The 23,212-nt window shown below is 40.9% G+C and overlaps 1 protein-coding gene across 3 annotated transcripts in view; it reads right to left on the reverse strand.

The window, feature by feature from the left end:
* Window positions 1–23,212, reverse strand: part of GRAMD4 (GRAM domain containing 4) — a 218,492-nt gene that overhangs the window by 77,650 nt on the left and 117,630 nt on the right. For all 3 annotated transcript variants that reach the window (XM_089684820.1, XM_089684813.1, XM_089684825.1), the window contains 3 exons: window positions 21,063–21,121; window positions 18,532–18,667; window positions 10,227–10,252 (listed from right to left, as the gene is read on the reverse strand). In XM_089684820.1, the coding sequence (XP_089540946.1) occupies window positions 10,227–10,252; window positions 18,532–18,667; window positions 21,063–21,121 (221 nt within the window). The remainder of the gene's footprint in view (window positions 1–10,226; window positions 10,253–18,531; window positions 18,668–21,062; window positions 21,122–23,212) is intronic.

Here is a 23,212-nt window from a genome sequence, read left to right on the forward strand (position 1 = left end):
AAGCAAGACTACAGTTTGCCAAAATGTACTTGAGTAAGCCAAAAGCCTTCTGGGAAAACGTCTTGTGGACAGATGAGACCAAGATAGAGCTTTTCGGTAAAGCACATCATTCTACTGTTTACCGAAAACGGAATGAGGCCTACAAAGAACAAAACACAGTACCTACGGTAAAATATGGTGGAGGTTCAATGATGTTTTGGGGTTGTTTTGCTGCCTCTGGCACTGGGTGCCTTGACTGTGTGCAAGGCATCATGAAATCTGAGGATTACCAAAGGATTTTGGGTCGCACTGTAGGGCCCAGTGTCAGAAAGCTGGGTTTGCGTCCAAGATCCTGGGTCTTCCAGCAGGACAATGACCCCAAACATACGTCAAAAAGCACTCAGAAATGGATGGCAAAGAAGCGCTGGAGAGTTCTGAAGTGGCCAGCAATGAGCCCAGATCTAAATCCCATTGAACACCTGTGGAGAGATCTTAAAATTGCTGTTGGGAAAAGGTGTCCTTCCAATAAGAGAGACCTGGAGCTGTTTGCAAAGGAAGAGTGGTCCAAAATTCCGGGTGAGAGGTGTCAGAAGCTTATTGATGGTTATAGGAAGCGACTGATTTCAGTTATGTTTTCCAAAGGGTGTGCAACCAAATATTAAGTTAAGGGTGCCAATACTTTTGTCCAGCCCATTTTTGGGGTTTTGTGTGACATTATGTCATATTTGCTTTTCTGCCTCTGTTTTATATTTGTTCCAATACATACAAAGGGAATAAACATGTGTATAGCAAAACATGTGTTAATGCAATACCTTTTTTGTGTGAAATACTTGATTTTCAGGAAAAATATCAAGGGTGCCAACAATTTCGGCCATGACTGTATATGCTTTAATACTCCCGTGTGAATGCCTAAGAGATCCAAGGCTATACTACTACCTACAGGAGAAATGGACAGGAGGCACAGAGAAAACTGAAGGCCAACTCCCTTAGGGCTATAATCCCTCCCACCTAACACATGTTCAGTTGTTGTAAGTAGTCCAAATAGAGAGCAGTATTTGAGTGGAGGGAGCAGTGTCCCTCAATAGACTCCATGATAAGAGTTTAAGTAAAACAATCCTATTTTCCTCTGCTATGTACAGGGAGCTGGGGATATAATGTTTAGCATAATTAATCCTGTCTGTACTGTGTAGGAAGATCACATACAATTGTGTTCAAAATAATAGCAGTCAGACATCACTAACCTGATCAATCACTGTTTTTGGTAGAAATATTTCTACATGGCATATAATTTACTAGCAGGTATAGTAGAGTAATAGAAATCCAACAGACCCAACAGTCATGACATGCATGCTGCTGATTCTATGTAATTGAATCACTAATTGAAAGGGGCATGTTCAAAATAATAGCAGTGTGGAGTTCTATTAGTGAGGTCATTCATTCTTTGAAAAACAGGTGGCAATTATTGCCCTTATTTAAGGAAGGAATGCAGCAAATGTTGTACATGCTGGTTGCAGTGCATTTCTCTCTGAAATACTGAGGAAAATGGGCCATTCCAGACATTGTTCAGAAGAACAGCGTACCTTGATTAAAAAGTTGATTGGAGAGAGAAACATATAAAGAAGTGCAGAAAATGATAGGCTGCTCAGCTAAAATGATCGCAAATGCTTTAAAATGGCAACCAAAACCTGAAAGACGTGGAAGAAAGCGAAAAACTACCATTCGAATGGATAGAAGAATAGCCAAAATGGCAAGGACTCAGCCAACAATCAGCTCCAGCAAGATCAAAAAAGGTCTAAATTTACCTGCGAGTACTGTTACAATTAGAAGACGCCTATGTGAAGCCAAACTATCTGCAAGAAGCCCCCGCAAAGTCCCACTGTTGAAAAAAAGACATGTGCTGAAGAGATTACAATTTGCCAAAGAGCACATTGACTGGCCTAAAGAGAAATGGCGCAACATTTTGTGGACTGATGAAAGTAAGATTGTTCTTTTTGGGTCTAGTGACCGGAGACAGGTTGTCAGACGACCCCCAAACACTGAATTCAAGCCACAGTACACTGTGAAGACAGTGAGGCATGGTTGCGCAAGCATCATGATATGGGGATGTTTCTCATATTACGGTGTTGGGCCTATTTATCACATACCAGGGATCATGGATCAGTTTGAATACATCAGAATACTTGAAGAGGTCATGCTGCCTTATGCTGAAGAGGAAATGCCCTTGAAATGGGTGTTCCAACAAGACAACGACCCCAAACACACCAGTAAACGTGCAACATCTTGGTTCCAGACCAACAAGATTGACGTTATGGAGTGGCCAGCCCAATCCCCGGATCTTAATCCAATAGAAAACTTGTGGGGTGACATCAAAAATGCAGTTTCTGAGGCAAAACCAAGAAATAGAGAAGAACTGTGGAATGTAGTCCAATCATCCTGGGCTGGAATACCTGTTCACAGGTGCCAGAAGTTGGTTGACTCCATGCAACACAGATGTACAGCAGTTCTCAGAAACAGTGGTTATACAACTAACTATTAAGTGATTCAAAGAAAAGCAAAATCTTCAAACATTTTTCAGTTTATATAGTGACTGTTTGAGTTTGTAAAGAAGAATACAAACACTGCTATTTTTTTGAACAGTCTAATATTCACTCTTCTTCAATTTTAGAGGAACAACACAAATTTGATATATTTTTCTTCATGTTTTGATTTGGAATAGAATGTGTAGTGTTCCCAATGCATTTGTGTGTATGGAAATAAAAGCTATTAGAAGGATTTTGAGCTTTACATTACATTGAGTTTATATAGCGCCAAAGGGTTTGCTCAGCGCTGTACAATAGAGGGGGGGACAATACATGAAACATTACAGCAACTACAAACAGCACACGAGGGGTTATAGGGCCCTACTCTTTCGAGCTTACAGTCTAGGAGGGAGGGGGTAGAGGTACAGGAGGAGCTTTATTCACTTTTTTCAACACACTGCTATTATTTTGAACACAACTGTAAGTTGTAAACTAGAATTGAACAGTCTTAACCAACAAAGGGTTAAAAGATCTAGATGCTGTCCTTCTGCATTGTATGTTAATGAGGGAAACCTGTGTGTCCAGCTTTGTGATTGGGGAAAGATTACATTTCCACTCATTTCAGAGTAGCTTGCAGTTCTTTTTGATCATTTCTTATTGAGATGGCTCAGCTGTGTTTGGTATGCCTGCCCCAAGTATGAGATATAGGATGTTTAAAACCAGACCAAACTATCAAGCTGTGGACAACTAAAAAAAATTCAGTTCTGGAGTTTTCAGAAAAAGCTTTTTTGGGATTTACGTTGATACGCGAATGAGAATATGTAACAAATATAAAGTAGGCATTATCCAATTTGGCTGCAAAGGTGGAAATACACTTTAGAAAACACTCATTAAAGTGGAGTGGGTTTGAGTGGAAACTGAGGCACTCGCTCTTAACCTATAGGTTTCCACAATAACCTACTGAATCCACCAGAGACAGCTGATATGGGAGACGGAGAACCTATTTTAGGAACTTCCTTCGTGTATGATAAATGAATCAGCCTGCTTAAAAGAAGCAGTGGAAGAAAAACCCTGACGGCCCTCTGGATTGAAATTGAGCAAATGGGACTGCTTTGGAAGGTGGAAGTCAACAATCCCAGCACTCTCATACAACTCTACAGGCAAGACTGAAATGGGGTTTGAAGTTGCCAAACCTAATTCTGCAGTTTTTCCCCTGGGGTAAGAAGGCTGCAGCTTAAACTATATCCAGAAAAAAGGTTGAGTACACCAAGTGAGGTACGCCAAGTGAAATATCTTGAGGTAATAACTGACTCAACAGATTCAATCTGAAGCATTATGACCAGAGAGAGTATAGAGAGCCTTTATATCCAAGAAAAAAGTTCTTTCAGAAAAGGTTTAGATAAAAACCTTGTGATCTTTTGGTTGCAGACATGAGAATGATAACCCCTTGGCTCAACACTTTCTAAAATGGGTAAAAAAGGTCTTTCCAACATTGTTGAGACATGGAAAGATGCTAAAAATCAAGGAGATGGCAAAATGCAAAACCCACCTTTGGATACTACCTCCTGCATAGCTGCGTCAGGTATGCCAGCTTCCCAAATCAACACCAAAGCCAGTAAGAGACCCCCCCCTTAACCTGAGGAGATAAAGATTGTGAGCCACTTTGCATGGCAAAAACAAAACAAAACAGATCCACTAGGAGAAAGGCAAAGGAATAGGCACTCAAGGCAAAAAGGGGGAGATTCACAAGCGGTTCCTGGTGCACGTGTTCCCTATATGCAAAAGGCACAATCTTTGCCAGTGCCAAACTAAACCTTGCACATGTTCATATTAGGTGCAGAACAGAAAAGTCATCCAAAGCTTCATATTTACCACTCCTATGTTGCCTGTGGCCAAACAGTGTGTACCTAAAGGAAAAGGCTACTCAAAACCTCAGAACTTGTTCATAGGCACAGCATAGCAGAACACAGTGATGATCATTACAAACAGGAAGTGGCTGGTGTATATCAGGTTTATTGTATGGTACACCTTCCCAAGGACTCGCTTATAACACCAGAAAAGGTTAAAATCCTGTCAGATTCTCAAGCAAATACAATGACTGGCAACATGCTGCACACTGCAGTCATATAAGTGTTAAATTCCACCTGCTCACAGCAAGGGGCTACATTATCAGAATTCCAAAGAGCTGTAAATCCTTTTCCTGCAGGAGCTTGTGGTCAAGTGTTGTAAGGAGTGTATAGAAATCAGCTGTCAAGGGTAAATGCCACCACTGAAGATTTAGTACCACAGCTTGTGAACAGAGCTCCCTCTGAGTGGAGCCTGGGATGCAGTAAGCCCCATGCAGATACAGCTAAAGATTGCTGCATCATCAGAAAAATCCAGCCAGGAAGGAGACGGGAGGGAATTTCAAATGGCGATTCTGGCATACATTGCCCAGCTGCAATAAAAAATAAATAGAAACAGACACAGGGCCTGAGTAATAAAGAGAATGGTTCACCCCATTTGCAAGGATAGCAGTAAAAGTTAAAGTGTTACTAAACCCAGGACCCTGCATTTACTGCATCTGGTCTCCCACAGTACACAGAACATGCAAATGCAATTATTTTAGTAAACAAACTGTAAAATACCTTTGCTCATCAGCAGTTAGAGCTGTCTTGTATCTTCTATCAGTGTCCAGCCAAGCACTGGTTAAAGCTTGTAGGCAGAGTTTTCATTCTCTCCTGACTGTCCTATGAGGCTGCATGACCCCTGACCCTCTGTCTGAACAGTGCTGATCACATGCACTCTCCCAAAGAAGAAAAAAAAAACTCTAGCAAAACACACCAAACTGAGCATGTGCAGCTTGCCCCCAAGGCTCTGTTCCATCAGTAGATTGGGAGCAGTAGAAGAAGAGGAGAATCAGAAAAGACAGGATCAAACATCCTTTTTACACAATGCAGAGGATTAACCCCTTAAGTTCCACAGTGAGTATAACAAGCATGCTTTACTGCATACAGTTGCAAGAAAAAGTATGTGAACCCCCGTGGAGTTTTGCATGAATTGGGCATAAAATGAGCTCTGAGCATCATCTAAGTCACAACAATAGAGGAACACAGTCTGCTGAACATAATACTACACAAACATTAGATGTTGCCATGGTTTAATTGCACATAGCATGTAAACATCCACAGTGCAGGGAGGAAAAAGTATGTGAACCTTTGGACTTAACTGGTTGATCCTCCTTTGGAAGCATCTCTGCTGCATGAGAGTTAAGTCTTTATAAATTGTGTCAGGATAAAGCTACCACCCCCTCTGGTTCTGATAATATCACAGGGAATCTGCAGACATACTGGCCTGACTTGAGTAGGAGAATCCTGTGCTAACTGGAATACAGAGGTGTTGTCAGTGGTGAATGCAGAACTGTCACAGAGAGAACACCAGTATACTTAACTGGGAAAACCTGCACTTATTGGTTCATTTTAGAGATCTCCAGGATTTCCAGTGTTTGGCCTAAATCTACCAGTAGTTGTCAATAGAAAAAAAAAAAAAACCGCAGTTATTTACCTGTTAACTGTATTTCCAGGAATCTTCCAGGACAGCTTCACATGAGAGATAAGCTCCTCCCACCAGGAAATACCCGATCCACTTTTTCCCCTATAAGTAGCCTCTCTCCCCAGGGGAGTACAGGAATATAACCGAAGGCATAGGATAAAGCACAAAGATAACAGTAGGAACAGCATATGTCTAGTTGGTGATCAGGTCCAACCGGTAGTGCCTGGCGAAGGTTCCTAAGCTGGACCATGTTGCGGACCTGCAGATTTTTCCGGGGGAGGCGCCAGTTCTCTGCCCAAGTAGCTGCGGTGGTCCTAGTCGAGTGCGCTTTCAAGCCAGGTGGTGGTGCCAGTGACGCGGTTTTGTATCCTTCTGAGATGGCTTCTTTTATCCAACTTGTGATGGTGCCTTTAGAGGCATTGGAACCCTTCCTTGGTCCTTGAAATAAGGCGAAGAGGCTGGACGAACGTCTCCATGCTTTAGTGCACTCCATGTACGCGATTTGGCATCTTCTTCCATCAATTTTTTTGTAGTCTCTTTCTTTGGTGTTGCTCGGGCTCCCGCAAAAGAATGGTATTACAATTTCTTGTGTTCTATGGAAATGCGACGCAACCTATGGTAGGAATGCCGAATCCGTATGGAGGATAATCCTATCCAACAGGATTGTGCAGTAAGGCTCTATCACTGACAGAGCTTGCAGTTCACTGACTGCGAGCAAAGACTAGGGCTATCAAGAGGGTGGCTTTGAGGGTCAAGTGCCTGAGAGCATTTTACCAAGGGTTCAAATGGCTCCTGTTGGAAACTTTTTAAAACTGTGCCTAGATCCCAGAGAGGGTTTTTAGGCGCACACAGGACTCTGCGTCTGGAGATGGCCCTCAGGAATCTGACCACCAGGGGATACTCCGCTAACTTTAACTCCAGAAAGTTAGACAGGGCAGATACTTGCATTTTGAGTGTATTAGCTGCTAAGTTCTGCCCTGTCTTGAAGGAATTCAAGTACTGTATTTAGGATAGGAGCTCCTGGCGACTCATCTCCATTTCATCAGGAGGAAAACTTCCTCCAGATTTTGTCGTAAATGGCATTTGTAAACGTTTTCCACCCATCCAAGATGGTGGCAACCACTCTCTGATGAGCATTTTTTAGCTAAGCTGCTCCGCTCAGAAGCCATGCTGTCAGGGACAGCTTTTCCGGGTGTGGGTGTACTGCTGCCCCCTGTACTAGTAGGTCGTTCGTGGGTGGTATCGTCCATGGGTCCGTTACGCTCAGCCTCTTCAGGAAGGAGAACATTTGGGCCAGAACGGAGCGATCAGGATGACTTTGGCCTGAGAGGTCTGTATTTTCTGCACCACTCTTGGTAGTAGTCTGAACGGTGGAAAAGCGTAAAAGAGGTCCTCTTCCCATGGCTGGGCCAGTGCATCTGTCCCTGCACCCTGGGGGTCTCTTCGAAGGCAGAAGTACTTTCTAGTTTTGCATTCCTTTTGCTGGCAAAGAGATCTATGGAGGGAGTGCCCCATCTGCTGCAGATTTGGGCGAACGCTGTGTGGCTGAGGCACCATTCTGACTGGTTGATTTCCTCCCGACTCAGTTTGTCCACTAACAGGTTTAGGTCTCCCTTCAGAAGGACCGCCATGATTGATTTTAGGTTTATTTCTGCCCAGCTCAGGAGGGTTTCCGCCAATTCCAATAGTCTTGGGGACCTCGTGCCTCCTTGCCTATTCAAGTATGCGATGATTGTCATGTTGTCCGACAGGATCTGGATCTCTTTCCCTTCTATTTTCTCCTGAAAGGCCGAAAGCACTCTGAAAACTGCCAGTAATTCCCTGAAGTTTTATGAAAACAATATGAGTGAGCGCACAGAAACAAAACAGCTGCTAGCATAGAAGGATAAACCCCTTAATCCTCAAATAAAACCATAGAAAAAATATATGCAGCGCTAGAAATAAAGTGACTATATGCAAAACACGTAAATATAAAAAAATTCCCTGAAGTTTGATTACTTTTTTGCAGTTTCCGGGTCCCACTTGCCCTCCATGTATGCGCCCCACCCCCGCATGCTTGCGCCTGTGGTGATTTTTGTTGGGTTGGATTGTTTCCATCTTCTCCCGGCTTCTAGCGTGAGGATGTTTCCCCACCACTCCAATGATTCTCTCACTTTGCGCATGAGGTAAATGCTGGAATCCAGAGACGTTTGGCTGCCATCCCAGTGGGAGAGGACGTGATTCTGTATCGTTCTGTAGTGTAGCTGCACCCATTGTACCCCCCATATGGCTGCTGTCATATGGCCGCCGAGCTTCATGGTGTTTCTGATTGTGCAAATTGCTGTGCCCCGGAGGCTCCTCGTGTCTTCTTGTAGTCGGAGTGCTTTTTCTGGTGTTAGATATAAGCAGGTGGTTGTGGAATCAAGAATGTATTCCAAATATGTGATTCTGTTGGGAGGCACTAACTGTGATTTCTCCGTATTTATTAGCCATCCTATGTTTTCCAAGAAGGAAAACATAGGATCCATAGGACATATGCTCCACATGGCATTCCAGAGCTCTTTCCGTGTCCGCAAACAAGAGTAGGCTGTCCAAGTAGGAGATAAAGTTTATCCCTTCTAGCCTCAAGGCTTGCAGGTTCCACTAGAATTTTCGTAAATATCCTTGGTGCTGAAGATAGACCGAAGGGAAGTGCATTGAACTGAAACAAGATCGTTCTGTTCTTTCCCTTTAGCGCGAACCTTAGGAATTTTCTTGACTCCTTCCTTATTGGGATGTGAAGGTATGCATATTTTAGGTCTATTGATGCCATGAATACTCTGGGAGGGAGGATTTCTTTCGTCGTGTAGATTGTCTCCATGCAAATTCATTCATTTTCTTTAGGTTGAGTAGCATTCTGTATTTCCCAGACATCTTCCTTCTTAGAAAAAAAATGGGAGTAGAATCCCCTTCCCTTTTCTTCTTCCTCCAACTGACTGGCCACATTCTGTTGAAGCATTTCTTCCAGGAGGTTCACAAGTGCATCCAGCTTTCCCTCCTCCCTTGGCAGTGCAGTCGCAAAGAACCTGCGAGGGGAGAGTTGTGAAAATTCTATCCTGTAGCTTTTTTGAATTGTGTCTAGGATGAATGCATCCTGGGTAATCTGTAGCCATTGCGTGTGGAAGTGTCCCAGTCTTCCTCCCACCTGGCTCTGGCAGTACTTGGATTGAGTTTTGGTTTTGTCCTGGTTAGGGTTGAAGAGAAAGCTTCCCTTCTCCTTTCCTCTTTTTGAGACCCAGCTTTTCTTCTGTCCCTGAAATCTGGTCTCTCTCACTGCGTGCTGCCTGTTGGGACAAAAAAAAAACTTCCGTCCCGCTTGCCTGCTGGGGACTGGAAATCCTTTCCTTTTGTCGGCAGACCTCTCGAAGACAGAAGTCAGTTCTGGCACGAAGAGTGTCGCCGGAAGTGACGCTCGTGGGTCCCGCGACCTTCTCATCAGAGATGGCGTGCAGTGGAGGAAAGGTAGGGTATGCCACACAGGGTAGCGGCCCTTGCCCAATAGGTCGGCAGAGAGGGCTCTAGCCCCCCTGGTGAGCTCCGCAGGACCCTAGAAGAGGGGTGCTGTCTCCCCCAATACATAGGGAACTCTGAATGAGGCCACCCTGCAAGGTCCCTGCCTTGCTGAAAAGAAGAGAGAAAGGGGTAGCCCCATCCAGGAAACCTCTGTTTAAAAAAAAAAAAAAACGGGAGTCGTTCCTGGCCAAAGGAAACACTAATACTGAGGATCCCCTGGTGAGAGAGGCTACTTGTAGGGGAAAAAGTGGATCGGGTGTTTCCTGGTGGGAGGAGCCTCTCTCTCATGTGAAGCTGTCCTGAAAGATGACTTGGGAAAATCTAATTCAATCCAAAAATAGGAATATTAATGTTTCTTCCCTTCTACTTTTAAGAAACTAAACCAAAAAGAGCAAGTGTAAGGTGGGATCCGTGCGATTTGCAGTCTCTTTATAGCTGTGTTAGATAGAAAATGGCATTATAAAATGCAGGTTTCACTTATATGTTACCACCACTTTAGCTGCATTAAATTAACATTTTCTTCAATATACTCCTCAGTAATACTTTCCTAATAAAACCAAATTTTTAGGTTCTTAAACTCCATAATAAAATCACATTTCTAATACAATAAAACCACACCAGGATAACAATTAGCACGGTAATTAGCAAGGTAAATGAAGTACTTACTTAACCTTCTCATATTTTCTGTTAACCTATAAAGAAATTAACATGTTTTAATTATATTGACACTATAACACAATGCAGTACTGCATAATTCTCTCTTCTAGATCGTGCAATCAAACAGAAACACAAAGTGAATTAAATTACAATTTATGTAACTACTGACAACCGCAAGTGTCCGTGCAAAATTTACATTATAAGGAAAAACCTAATGTAGACTCTTGTAATGCTTTTTCAACTATAATTACATAAATCACATTCTAGGACTTTAATACTATAAACCATGTTCTCAGCTAAAATGTGCTTAAAAATCTTTGTTTTTTCAGTTATTCACAAATAAGCCTGGTAGGTTTTCATAATTTTTCACTAAACATGGATCCCGAAACTGGAACAAGAAGAGGTCATCCATTCACCTTTTGTCTTGCAAACAGTAGAACACTTTGGATCCATTTCCAACTCACTTTTAATGTCACTGGTATTCCTAAAGTAGCTAAGCTCTCAGTACAGGAATTATTACTGCAAACAAGGCTCCAAGAATACAAGCGTCAAGACGAACAGCATTTTCAGCATCATAGAAACATTGGGAGCAGCATATAATGTCACTGAATGCAGACAGTATTGACATGCTTCTCTCAAAATTTGTAACTTGTAGCCAAGAATGCTAAGATAGGCATTGAGACAACCATCACCATACAGGTTTATAGGTATTGTTAGCAGATCTGACAAAAGTTGCAAAAGGGTGTCTTTCTTCAAAATAAGGCAAGAAGAAATTCCTTTGCAAGCTTTGAAGCTAAACCCCAGGCAAACTGCTAAATACACAGATGAAATACATTATTTAAAGTTGTAGTGAAAAAATAGGGCATACAGCATCAGTGTAATAATATACAGTTAGGTCCATATATAGTTGGACACAGGCACAATCTTAGTTTTTTCAGTTATTTACCAAAACATTCAAGCTATAGTTATATAATGGATCTCCTAGATTGTACGCTCCAAGGAGCAGGGCCCTCCTATCCCTGTGGTATTGAACTGTATTGTTGCTGTATTGTCTCCCATTATATTGTAAAGCGCTGAGCAAACTGTTGGAGCTATATAAATCCTGTATAATAATAATAATAATAATATGGGCTGAAAGTGCACATTCTCAGGTTTAATTTGAGGGTATGTAAATCCAAATTGGAGGAAGGGTTTAAGAATTACAGCTCTTAAGAGCAGCCATTCCCTCTTTTTAAAGGAACTAAAAGTAATTAGACAATTGAATCAAAAGCTGTTTCATGGCCAGGTGTGGGCTACTCCATTATTTCTTCATCAATTAAGAAGGTAAAAGGTGGGGAGTTGATTCAAAGTGTGGTATTTGCATTTGGAATCTATTGCTGTGAACCTACATCATGCGTTCAAAGGAGCTGTCTATACAAGTGAAACAGGCCATTATAAGGCTTCAAAAACTAAACAAATCCATCAAAGAAATAGCAACATTAGGCGTGGCCAAATCAACAGTTTGGTATAGGAAAGAAGAACACACTGGTGAGCTCAACAACTTAAAAAGGCATGGACGTCCACGGAGGACAACAGTGGTGAATGATAGCAGAATCCTCTCTATGGTAAAGAAAAACCCATTCACAACAGCCAGACAAGTGAAGGACACTCTCTAGGAGGTGGGCGTATCATTGTCAAAGTCTACAATCAAGAGAAGACTTCATGAGAGCAAATACAGAGGGTTTACCACAAGGTGCAAAATATTCATAAGCCTGAAGAATAGAAAAGCCAGATCAGACTTTGCCAAAAAAAAAAAATCTAAAAAAGCCAGACCAGTTCTGAAAAAGCATTCTTTAGACGGACGAAACTAAGATTAATCTGTACCAGAATGACGAGAAGAAAAAAGTGTGGAGAAGGCTTGGAACAGCTCATGATCCAAAGCACACAATGTCATCTGTAAAACATGCTGAAGGCAGTGTGATGGAATGGGCATGCATGGCTTTTAGTGACACTGGGTCATTGGTGTTTATTGATGATGTGACAGAAGACAGAAGCAGCCGGATGAAGTCTGCAGTGTTTAGAGATATACTGTCAGCCCAGATTCAGCCAAATGCAGCAAAGTTGATAGGATGGCGCTTCACAGTACAGATGGACAATGATCCAAAACACACTGCAAAAGCAACCTGGGAATTTTTGAAGGAAAATAAGTGGAATATTCTGCAATGGCCGAGTCAATCACCTCATCTCAACCCAATGGAGGATGCATTTCACTTGCTGAAGGCAAAACTAAAGGCAGAAAGACCCAAAAACAAAGAACAACTGAAAACAGCTGCAGTTAGAGCCTGGCAAAGCATCAGAAAGGAGGAAACCCAGTCTAATGTCCATGGGTTCCAGACTTCAGGCAGTCATTGCCAGTAAAGGATTCTCAACAAAATATTAAAAATGAACATTCATGATTATAATCAATTTTCCAATTCTTTAGGTCCCTTAAAAAAGAGGGTATGGCTATTCTTAAGAGCTGTAATTCCTAAACCCTTCCTACAATTTGGATGTACATACCCTCAAATTAAACCTGAGAGTGTGCACTTTCAGCCCATATCCAATATATAACTATAGCTTGAATATGTTTTGGAAAATACTTGAAAAAATCTAAAATTGTGCCTGTGTCCAAATATATATGGACCTAACTGTACCTGTAACTGTGTGTATCCCATGTTCCCCTGGATTTTGTTAGTGTAATAATACACCTCTCAGTGATGCTGGAGACTTCCCACAGCTTTGAATCTCTGGCATTGCAAGGGTTGATAGCAGCTGCTGCCAATGTGATGGACTTGCAGAGTTCACCCTCCTGCTCTGGTCTCCTCATCCATTCACAAATTTCCTAGTAATCTCGTCCCAGAATGGAATGTGTTCTGTGCTGTGTTAATTTTAATGTCAAATTTTGATTTAGTTTTAGTCAGTATTTTTTTACAAAAATGCCATTTTAGTTTTAGTCATATTTTAGTAATCTGAATTGTTTTAGTCTTATTTTAGTTGACTAAAATCTAAGGGGTTTAGTTAAATTGTAACGCATTATTTAAGCATTTCTCTAGAATTTCCAAACTCATTACTCCAAGAGTAAAGATCTAACATATTATTTATGGTTTTAAGGTTTGCACAAACTACATAAATTCAGATTTAGCCGTTATAAGTAAAACCAAGTTTTGGTACAAGAAATGTCCCTCCCTAACAATGACGAAAATTAGAATGGATTTTCTTAATAGGTTTTCCTCAATTGATAAAAATGCTAATTAATTTTTGTTTAGTGCCGTTGACGAAAATTACACATCTCCCCATGTTGCATTCTAGTGAAAGAATACTAGAAGTTTTGTGACTGGCTGAGGGAACAGGAAGGCAAGGGCAAGTAGCACAAGTCCTTCACAGTAACAGCCATTTTTAAGCTCCAGTAGGGTCAGATCTTCAAAACCTGGGGGTGGGGAGGGAGGGCTTGTTCCCAGCATCACAGAGAGGTAGATTTTTACAGTAATCAGAAGCCAGCACATTAACTGCTTTCCCTCCGCCCTATAGCAGAAGTACTACTACAGGGCGGCAGGGCTGCGCAAAATCACGTGTATATATACGGGAGTTGCATTTTCGAGTAGGAGGTGCACATGCCACCCTGCCCGCGGTCCTATTGGCATCTAGAGATGTCAATAACTGGGTCCAGGCCAGCACTCGGCGATCGTTGGGGAAAGTGGACAGGGGAGAGACCTGTGCGTAAACAATACAGGTCTCTCGCCTGTCAGCATGGAAATGCTGTTTTGTATCTCTGCACAGCAATGAGATACAAAACAGCATGTCTCCGTAGTAAAACAGCACACAGAAAAACACACTCAGCACACAGTTACCCGTATGATCACCCCAGATGTTAACCCTTTCCTGCCCAGTATCATTAGTACAGTGTCAGTGCTTTTTATTAGCACTGATCACTGTATTAGTGTCACTGGGGATGTCAGTGGCAGTTAGTTCCCACCCAGTGTCAGAATGCCCGCTATAAGTCGCTGACCGCCATTACTAGTATAAAAAAAAGTTAAAAAAATTCCAGTATGTATACACCACCATTTGTAGACGCTATAACTTTCACATAAACCAATTACTTGACATGTATTGGGATTTTTTTTTTTCTAGCAAAGACGTAGCAGAATAGATTTTGGCCTAAATTTATGACGAAATTTGATTTTAATTTTATTGGATAAGTGTTATAGCAAAAAGTCAAAAATACTGTTTTTCAAAATCATCGGTCTCTTTTTGTTAATAGCTCAAAAATAAATAAAAAAATAAATAAATAATAAAAAAAAAAAAAAAAAAAAACAGAGGTGATCAAATACCATTGAAAGAAAGCCTTATTTGTAGGGAAAAAAAGGTCATAACTTTGCATGACCGTGCAATTGTTAAAGTAATGCAGCGCCTTATCGCAAAAAATGGCCTGGTCAGGAGGGGGGGGGGGGAATAAATCCTCTGGAGGGCAAGTGGTTAAAGGTACATTGTTACATTGGTTCTGTATACCCCAAACAATTTTGACTAAAATTTAGCTTTAAGCTGTATTTCTGCCCATCAAGTCAGGAGATTTAAGGTCTGTGTTGTCAGTCTTGTGCTTGGATCAGAATTTGTTTTTCTCGACATACAAATCAAAAGGGAATGCATAAACAGAATGAAGCAGGTTGATGCAGCTTAAAAGGTCTATTGCAGGTCAAATGCACCTGTCAATGGATTGTGAATATTACCAAAGCATCTAAGGCTAAGGTCAATAACACAGTGCCCTACTTCCTCCTCTCCCAAGCCTGTTGATTAGAAAGTGAAGGACCAGCATCAGAAAAAGGACATCTTCCTGCTACTCTGCATTCTCCAATTGTGATGGATATGGTAAAATGCCTATTTGGGTTTCTGTTGAATATATAAATTTTTCTATACATTTTATACATATCTACTTTTATACTTTTTCATCTCTCTAAATATTTTGTATGAATATATATATATATTTGTGTTGTGCGTATATCTTTTGTCTGCTGGGCTTTGCAGTCCTCAACTCAAAAATGTTTGTTCAGCGATGTTCTCAACCCCTCCCGTCGAGCTGTGAGGATCTTGTACCTAGGCCTTGGACATGTGAGGGAGTAAGAGATAACGAGCGACAAGCAAGCCTCAAGCATCAAGTTCCTGCCTTCTTTCTATATTTCAGCCAATCAAGATGTGCCTTTTAGACTATGACCACATTTACATAATAGTTACGTATACCCTATTCTCTGTGTATGAAAGGTTAAGCACCACCCTGCAATAAACAGAAATGAGGAAGTAGTTGGACTGAGCAGATGTTGTCAGTGTAATTATTTCCGGCGTGCACGTGCAATCTATTTCTCAAAATTAGGAGCAGCAGCAGATATCCAACCCTGTATCCGATTGTGGCTCAAAACCGTTTCACAATTAGCATGTACCTTATCAACACATTTTAACGCAGTCCAAGAAGCTAGGAGTCCTGCCCCTCCCTCTCCCATGTAAATAAGGATAAAAATTAAATAAAAGAAAAACAGGACTTTTGCACACCGTAAAATGCTTTTTAAGTTGAGGAATGCAAGATTCAGAAATATTTGTGTTACACTGCCACCTACAGGAAGATTTGTATGCTAGCAAACAAAATTGATCAGTATTGCAAAAACCCTCCCACTTCCAGCATGCCTTAGGGCAAGACCATAAGCAGAAGGGTGACGGGTGAGACCATGGTTAGCCTCAAATATCTCGATGAATTTTAAGACAAGAGTCAGCCATAGACTGTTCGAATCTCGGCCGGACCAGCAGGTCGATCGATCAAGTAGGGTACAATTAGTCTGTTGGATTTTACATATGATTATTGCTAGAGGCCATTATAGCTGCTAGCAGTAATCACAGTGTTCCCTCAGTGGGGACAGCTCCCCCCTCCCCTTCACTGGGAGAACACAATGGCTCAGTGGGAGAAATTGACTCATCAACCAAGCCTGTGGTTGCAGGAAAGAAATCCCCCCATCTATGGCCCGCTTAGTACAAAAATCCTGTTTATTTGGTTTTTTTTTTCAATTATTGAGGGATACAGGATTTTAGATGTCCAAAAGCAGTCCAACTAGGAGGTGGGCAACACGGCAAACAAAAAGCTAAACAGACCTAAGTAAAAAAACCAAACCAAAAAAACAAACAAACACTGGAGTCTGCCTGCAGCTCAAATAGCTGTCTGAAGGACCTTATACACAAAGAAGGCTCCAAATGAAACCAGAACATCCCACCTGATAAAACTTAAAACATATGTGAACAGAAGACCAAGTGGCCTGATGCATAAAGTCCAAAAAGCACTCACAAATCTGCTAGAGTGTGCCATGACAGTTAAGAATGAAACCAATCCGTAAGACTATAAGCTTGAATGAACATTTGTCACCAAGAAATGGTGGTACAAGAAGCTGGTTGCCTTTTATGTGCAACGTAAGGCATGAAAAAGATAATAAGCATTCTAATGGAGGCAGTGGCTGTGAGGTACACATGAACAGCCTGAGCTACATTCGTACAAAGTATTAAATAGTAACTCCACTTTTGAGAAAAAAGCATTCCCCACTGGGTGATCTATGTACATTGCAGGGATTTTAACAAACTGTTGCAGATTCCAACCTTTTGTTATTCTGAAGGAGCAGCTGATTGTCTGTGTCCATGTTCTGTATGGGAGGGGTTAAATAATTAACAATCAGCTGCTGCACTTGCAGGGCTCTGAGGAGAACTGCAGGATCTGCATCCCTTTAGATGTGATTTCCTTTGGAAGTATCTCATCAAAAATGAAATTTTTTTGCAGGGGATGCCCAAAATGTGACTTATCTTAATGGACTTCTGTGAAAATCAATAAGACAATCACACAAACAGGAAATGACATTTCTGGAGGACGTTCTGTACGCCACCATTCTTTTTTGAATATTTTTTTTTTCATGAAAGTGGAGTTATCCTTTAAAGAATGTAGCGCTTATAAGCATATTAAAAAAAAACCCACCACACCCCAAATAGAGTGCAAAAACTCTGCATACCACTAAAACATGCAAAAAATCTAAATGCGAAAGTCCCACTGGGTAAAAAAAATGTGGTAATAACAAAACAAAGGTCCCACTTTAACTAAAAGTCATTATTATGCCCAGTAAACCTTAAACTGAGTCATCTCATTATAACATTGAATTTTCAAGTGAGTACACACCCTCCACCTAAAATGTAAATGCCACTGACTTTGAAGGAAAGGTAAAAATGCTTTGCAAGACCTCTTTGGAGGTACTCCTGGATCCTGCTTCAACTTGAACTGCACCTCCCCAGGTACCGGGTAACCAATGTGGATCAAAGAAAGCAAAGACTGCAATAGTTAAAACCATATATTATAAGAACTACAAACAAAAACCTCACATTAGGCATGTGCAACCCAGCACTATGTAATTGTGATAAAGAACTCTCCTGACAGCATTTCTCCTAATCACCCCCTGGCCCACAAAAAGCCTGCTGTAGCTCAACTGAAGCTCTGCCCCCTCTGACATCACTAGATGAAAGGCATCAGTACAGATCTTAGTGATATACAAAACTTTTGCACTTTATTTCACAAGAGGCAGCGGGGTGCGAGCGCGTGCGTGTGTGTGCTTTCCTTTAAGTGCAACGTTCAATGATATACTGTAGGTATAGATTTGTATCAAGGAGGCTTGAGTTAGTCTAAGTGTAGTAGCTGGGGATTTGTTTTATTGGATGATGTACTGGTGCCAGACAGATGAGCATCGCATCCTGGTTAATGTGAAAGGCTTAAACCACAATGGGAAGCTGGAACCACACTGGGAAGGAATGTGGTTTCCTTAATTCTAGGCCATAACACCACCATGTCCAAAGGTCCCATTCCAAGCAGGGAAAGCAATCAGTGCAGCAAGTATTGCCTCCATAGCTGTTGCTGAGGGTACAACCTGGATAGCTGTATAAGAGACTAGCTCAAGCAGTGGGTAGATGAGATCTTGATTGAAAAATAAATAAATAAATAAAAAAAAGATTTGAAGAGAAAAAAAAAAGGGGGGGGGGGGGAACGGTTACATATTTCTAAGTGAAGTCATCCATCTTCTTAGGACACTAGCAAAAAACAAAAAGGGGGGTTATGCTAGGCTAGTCATTTGTTTACCAGTGTTCAAATCATCCTGCAGGGAGCAGTATAACTCAAAATTGTCTCTAAATCCTATGTCCCTCAATGAATGCAATAGAGAACAATAAATAATTACATAATGGCATGTTAAATGTGATAGATGTTGCTTGATTTATATTAAGGACAAGATTTTACCTTCTTGCACTCAGTGGTTCTTCTGTTTCCACAGTGCTCTCTTCTGGCTGAAATCTGAAATCCTCAATGTATTCTCCAAATCGGTCGTAAAACCATTTCTGAACTCTGGAGCACATGGTTTGCTTTCTGTGCTTATCTAAAAGAGCAAGTGAAACATCGTCTGTCAGCTACAGTGGGGATTGAAAGTTTGGGCACCCCAGCTAAAAATTTGTATTAAATGCGCATAAAGAAGCCAAGGAAAGATAGAAAAATCTCCAAAAAGGCATGAAATTACAGATTAGACATTCTTATAATATGTCCACAAAAGTTAGATTTTATTTCCATCATTTACACTTTCAAAATAACAGAAAACAAAAAAATGGCGTCTGCAAAAGTTTGGGCACCCTGCAGAATTTATAGCATGCACTTCCCCCTTTGCAAAGCTGAGACCTGCCAGTGTCATGGATTGTTCTCAATCATCGTCTGGGAAGACCAGGTGATGTCAATCTCAAAGGTTTTAAATGCCCAGACTCATCTGACCTTTCCCCAACAATCAGCACCATGGGTTCTTCTAAGCAGTTGTCTAGAAAACTGAAACTGAAAATAGTTGATGCTCACAAAGCTGGAGAAGGCTATAAGAAGATAGCAAAGCGTTTTCAGATGTCAATATCCTCTGTTCGGAATGTAATTAAGAAATGGCAGTCATCAGGAACAGTGGAAGTTAAAGCAAGATCTGGAAGACCAAGAAAAATATCAGACAGAACAGCTCGCAGGATTGTGAGAAAAACAATTCAAAACCCACGTTTGACTGCACGATCCCTCCAGAAAGATCTGGCAGACACTGGAGTTGTGGTACACTATTCCACTATAAAGAGATACTTGTACAAATATGGTCTTCATGGAAGAGTCATCAGAAGAAAACCTCTTCTATGTCCTCACCACAAAAATCATCGTTTGAACTTTGCAAATGAACATATAGACAAGCCTGATGCATTTTGGAAAAAAGTTCTGTGGACCGATGAGGTTAAAATTGAACTTTTTGGCCGGAATGAGCAAAGGTACGTTTGGAGAAGAAGGGGCACAGAATTTAATGAAAAGAACCTCTGTCCAACTGTTAAGCATGGGGTTGGATCAATCATGCTTTGGGGTTGTGTTGCAGCCAGTGGAACAGGGAACATCTCACGAGTAGAAAAAAAAATGTATTCAATAAAATTTCAGCAAATTTTGGATGGTAACTTGATGCCATCTGTGAAAAAGCTGAAGTTAAAGAGAGGATGGCTTCTACAAATGGATAATGATCCTAAACACACCTCAAAATCCACGGGGGATTACATCAAGAGGCGTAAACTGAAGGTTTTGCCATGGCCTTCACAATCTCCTGACCTCAACATAATTGAAAATCTGTGGATAAACCTTAAAAGAGCAGTGCGTGACAGACAGCCCAGAAATCTCAAAGAACTGGAAGACTTTTGTAAGGAAGAATGGGCAAAGATACCTCAAACAATAATTGAAAGACTCTTGGCTGGCTACAAAAAGCGTTTACAAGCTGTGATACTTGCCAAAGGGGGCAGTACAACATATTAACTCTGCAGGGTGCCCAAACTTTTGCAGACGCCATTTTTTTGTTTTCTGTTATTTTGAAAGTGTAAATGATGGAAATAAAATCTAACTTTTGTTGACATATTATAAGAATGTCTAATCTGTAATTTGATGCCTTTTGGAGATTTTTCCATCTTTCCTTGGCTTCTTTATGCACATTAACACAATTTTTTAGCTGGGGTGCCCAAACTTTTGATCCCCACTGTACATCTTACTTTAAAAAAAATAAACGTGCATTTACTGGTGTACCCAACTGCCACTCAACTACAAAGTTTAAATAAGGGGTTATGCTGTATATGCAATATACATAATACAAAACAAACAAGTAGTTAGGGAGACCGGCTGCAAAAGCTCTCTTAACTATCTTACATTTAGATATTTTCCCCAAAAGGTTTTAAGTTGGGACTGAGTTATTTAACACAACAGACTCAACTTGCTAAACTGTAAAGCTAGGTATTAAGCTATATTGCCTTTTTTTGTCAGCAATGATAGCTGAAAAGAATGGCCACATGGCTGAAAATAAGGATTGCCAAAACAAAAAACATTATAATTTAGTCTTAAATTCCCCTTTAAAAAAAACCCTTAATTTGGTGTCTGTATGCATAATCTGTACAAACTACGGTGTAAAAATGTGCCCATCTCAGTAACACTTTGCCCATACAGTTCCACAGTCCTACATGAACTGAAGCTCAAGTGAAATAGGCCCTAGAGGATCACTTAGTTTAAGGTGAGGTAGATACAGACAGCAAATATCTCTGGCTGCTTGGCTTAGGATTCGATGGGCATATTAGCCCTCCTAGTTTCACATGCAACACGTAATTATACAAAATTTAAAGGCTAGATTTAGAGATTCCAATAAATATCATAACTTTAGAAAATATAAGCTTGAAAGAGTGCTGCTTAATGGTTAAATCACTGAAATAATGCTTTTATATATCTCAATGCAGAAATACCTGAGCCATTGCTCTGAGACTGTCCCCTTGATGGTTGCTGTGCGGTAGATTCTTCAGTCCTAGAAAGGTAAAAGAGTAATATGTCTTTAAAATCTTGCAGCTAGTTTTGCTTTGGAAATAAAACTATGGTGGATAATAAAGAGCAAGGGAGCAAGATATCAAGAGCAAGGGAGAACTGATGTCTGCATACCTTTATCCAGATCTCCACACTAATTGTGAAATTAAAGCTCTGCTTAAAGTGGTTCTAAAACGCATAAGGTTTTTTTACCTTTAAAAAAAAATAAAATTTAAAAAAATAAATTAAAAAAAGCCTTTCAGTAACTGTTGTCCTCCCCCCCCCCTCCCCTTCCCTAAATACTTGCATGTTTCCTGTATCGATCCATCGTTGTGCTCATCTGCAGTCTTCTCTCCCCTCTCTCTCAGGTTTGGCTGAGAACAGCAGGAGGCATTGGCAACAATTTTACAACTGCTTTAAAAGTGTCATTAAACCCACATCATTAAAATCTGTCAGTACATACTCAGTCACGGGATTGATTGATTCCGCTGTTCACTGTCCCTACCTTAGTGTCTGTATCCCTGCTACAGCCCAAGATTGTGTAGACCAGCAGTTGCCACCACTACTGAGCATGCTCCAGTTTCAGTTTCCTTGGAAACTGTTCTTTTCCTTCTTTTCCCTCATCTCTGCAGTACATGTGACCATGGAGTCACACATGTGGGTATATACACTCTGGATAAAAAACAGACCACACCCTCCCTCCTCCATAGCCATTGAATAGCTAAAAAAACTATGGGAGCGGGATATTACACGTTGATTGATGGAGGCTTCGTCTCCCTGTAATTCTAAGCACAAACAATAAACACAGGCTGGAGGGGCATAAAACAGGCTATGAATGGCAGAACCTCCCGCTGCGGTCACAGGGCACTTTGACACTGCCCTGCTGCAGCACAGTGTACACGTGGTTTCATGCAGGTTACTCGTGGTTTCCCATAGAATAACATCCCACATCTTTAGTGCACTTTCTGAAAGCACACCAAATCATGCTGCATCTTTGGTGCACAGAAGATGCACCAAAAACACAGAACAAAATAATAATAGGGGAAGAGCGGAGAGAAGAGCTGTAGCCAGGAACATAGCTGGATCGAGAGAACTCTGGTAAGTGTTGGGGGGGGGGGGAATCAGGTGGCAAAAACATTTTTTACCTTAATGCAGGGAATGCACTCAGGTAAACAAAATGTTCTAACTTTACACCCTTTTTAACAAATTACTCCCCTTCTTTTCTTCTATGGATAAAATAAAACAAAGTATCACAGAAACACTCACATACATTTTGGCACATTTCTGATGCAGTGCTATACATTTTATACACCTTTAATATATACTTCAAGAGCATTGCTTAAACTGTATACAACAGCATGTCCATGCATTTTGCTAACACATGAAAACAATCCCATGGAGGCTAAATATGCTTGTAAAACAGATGATGCATTTTTCTTCACAGCTTGGGGAGAAGAGGGCTATAATCAAAAGCAATCATTTATACACTGTACACTCTACATTATTGTCTACAGAATGTAAAGAAATAGGGACAGGGAAGGGAGAAGAGTTCCTTAAAACGTAGAACTTTCAACCAAAATGTATTTTTCGAATTTTAGATATTGTATGGAAGGGTTAGGTGTTTATTTCTGTGTCCCCACAGAAAGGATTTCCATTCACTTCCAGTCCCATGATTTTACAGAAAGTAAGTGAAACTTCCCCAAAGCAAGGACAAATGATATCCTTACAGTTGTCACTAAACAGCTCTACCTATTGGAAGATGTCTCTTTTAACCTGTTGCCATGATATGCATGCAATTCAGATATACCCTCTCCCTTCTGTCTGAGTGACAATTGTCACCAAGACAAATGGTAAGGGCAGATCTTCCTTAACAGGGACAAAAAAACTGTAAAGAAACAATGTTCCTAACCTTTCCATATGTTGATCAAAATCAAGAAAAAAAAAAAAAAAAAAAAGTCTGGCTGGAGTTGTAATTTCAAGACCTCAGGGATATCTTAATGTGCTGGAAAATCTTTTGAAGCAATAGTGAGAACTTTTGAATATTTCCCAAGGTTATTATCACATGCATATTAACTGCTTGACCATTGCAAGCAGA

The sequence above is a fragment of the Staurois parvus genome, unplaced genomic scaffold (assembly GCF_062004578.1).
Source record: "Staurois parvus isolate SC_StPar_1 unplaced genomic scaffold, SC_StPar_1.0 ptg000019l, whole genome shotgun sequence".
NCBI classification, from domain to species: Eukaryota; Metazoa; Chordata; class Amphibia; order Anura; family Ranidae; genus Staurois; species Staurois parvus.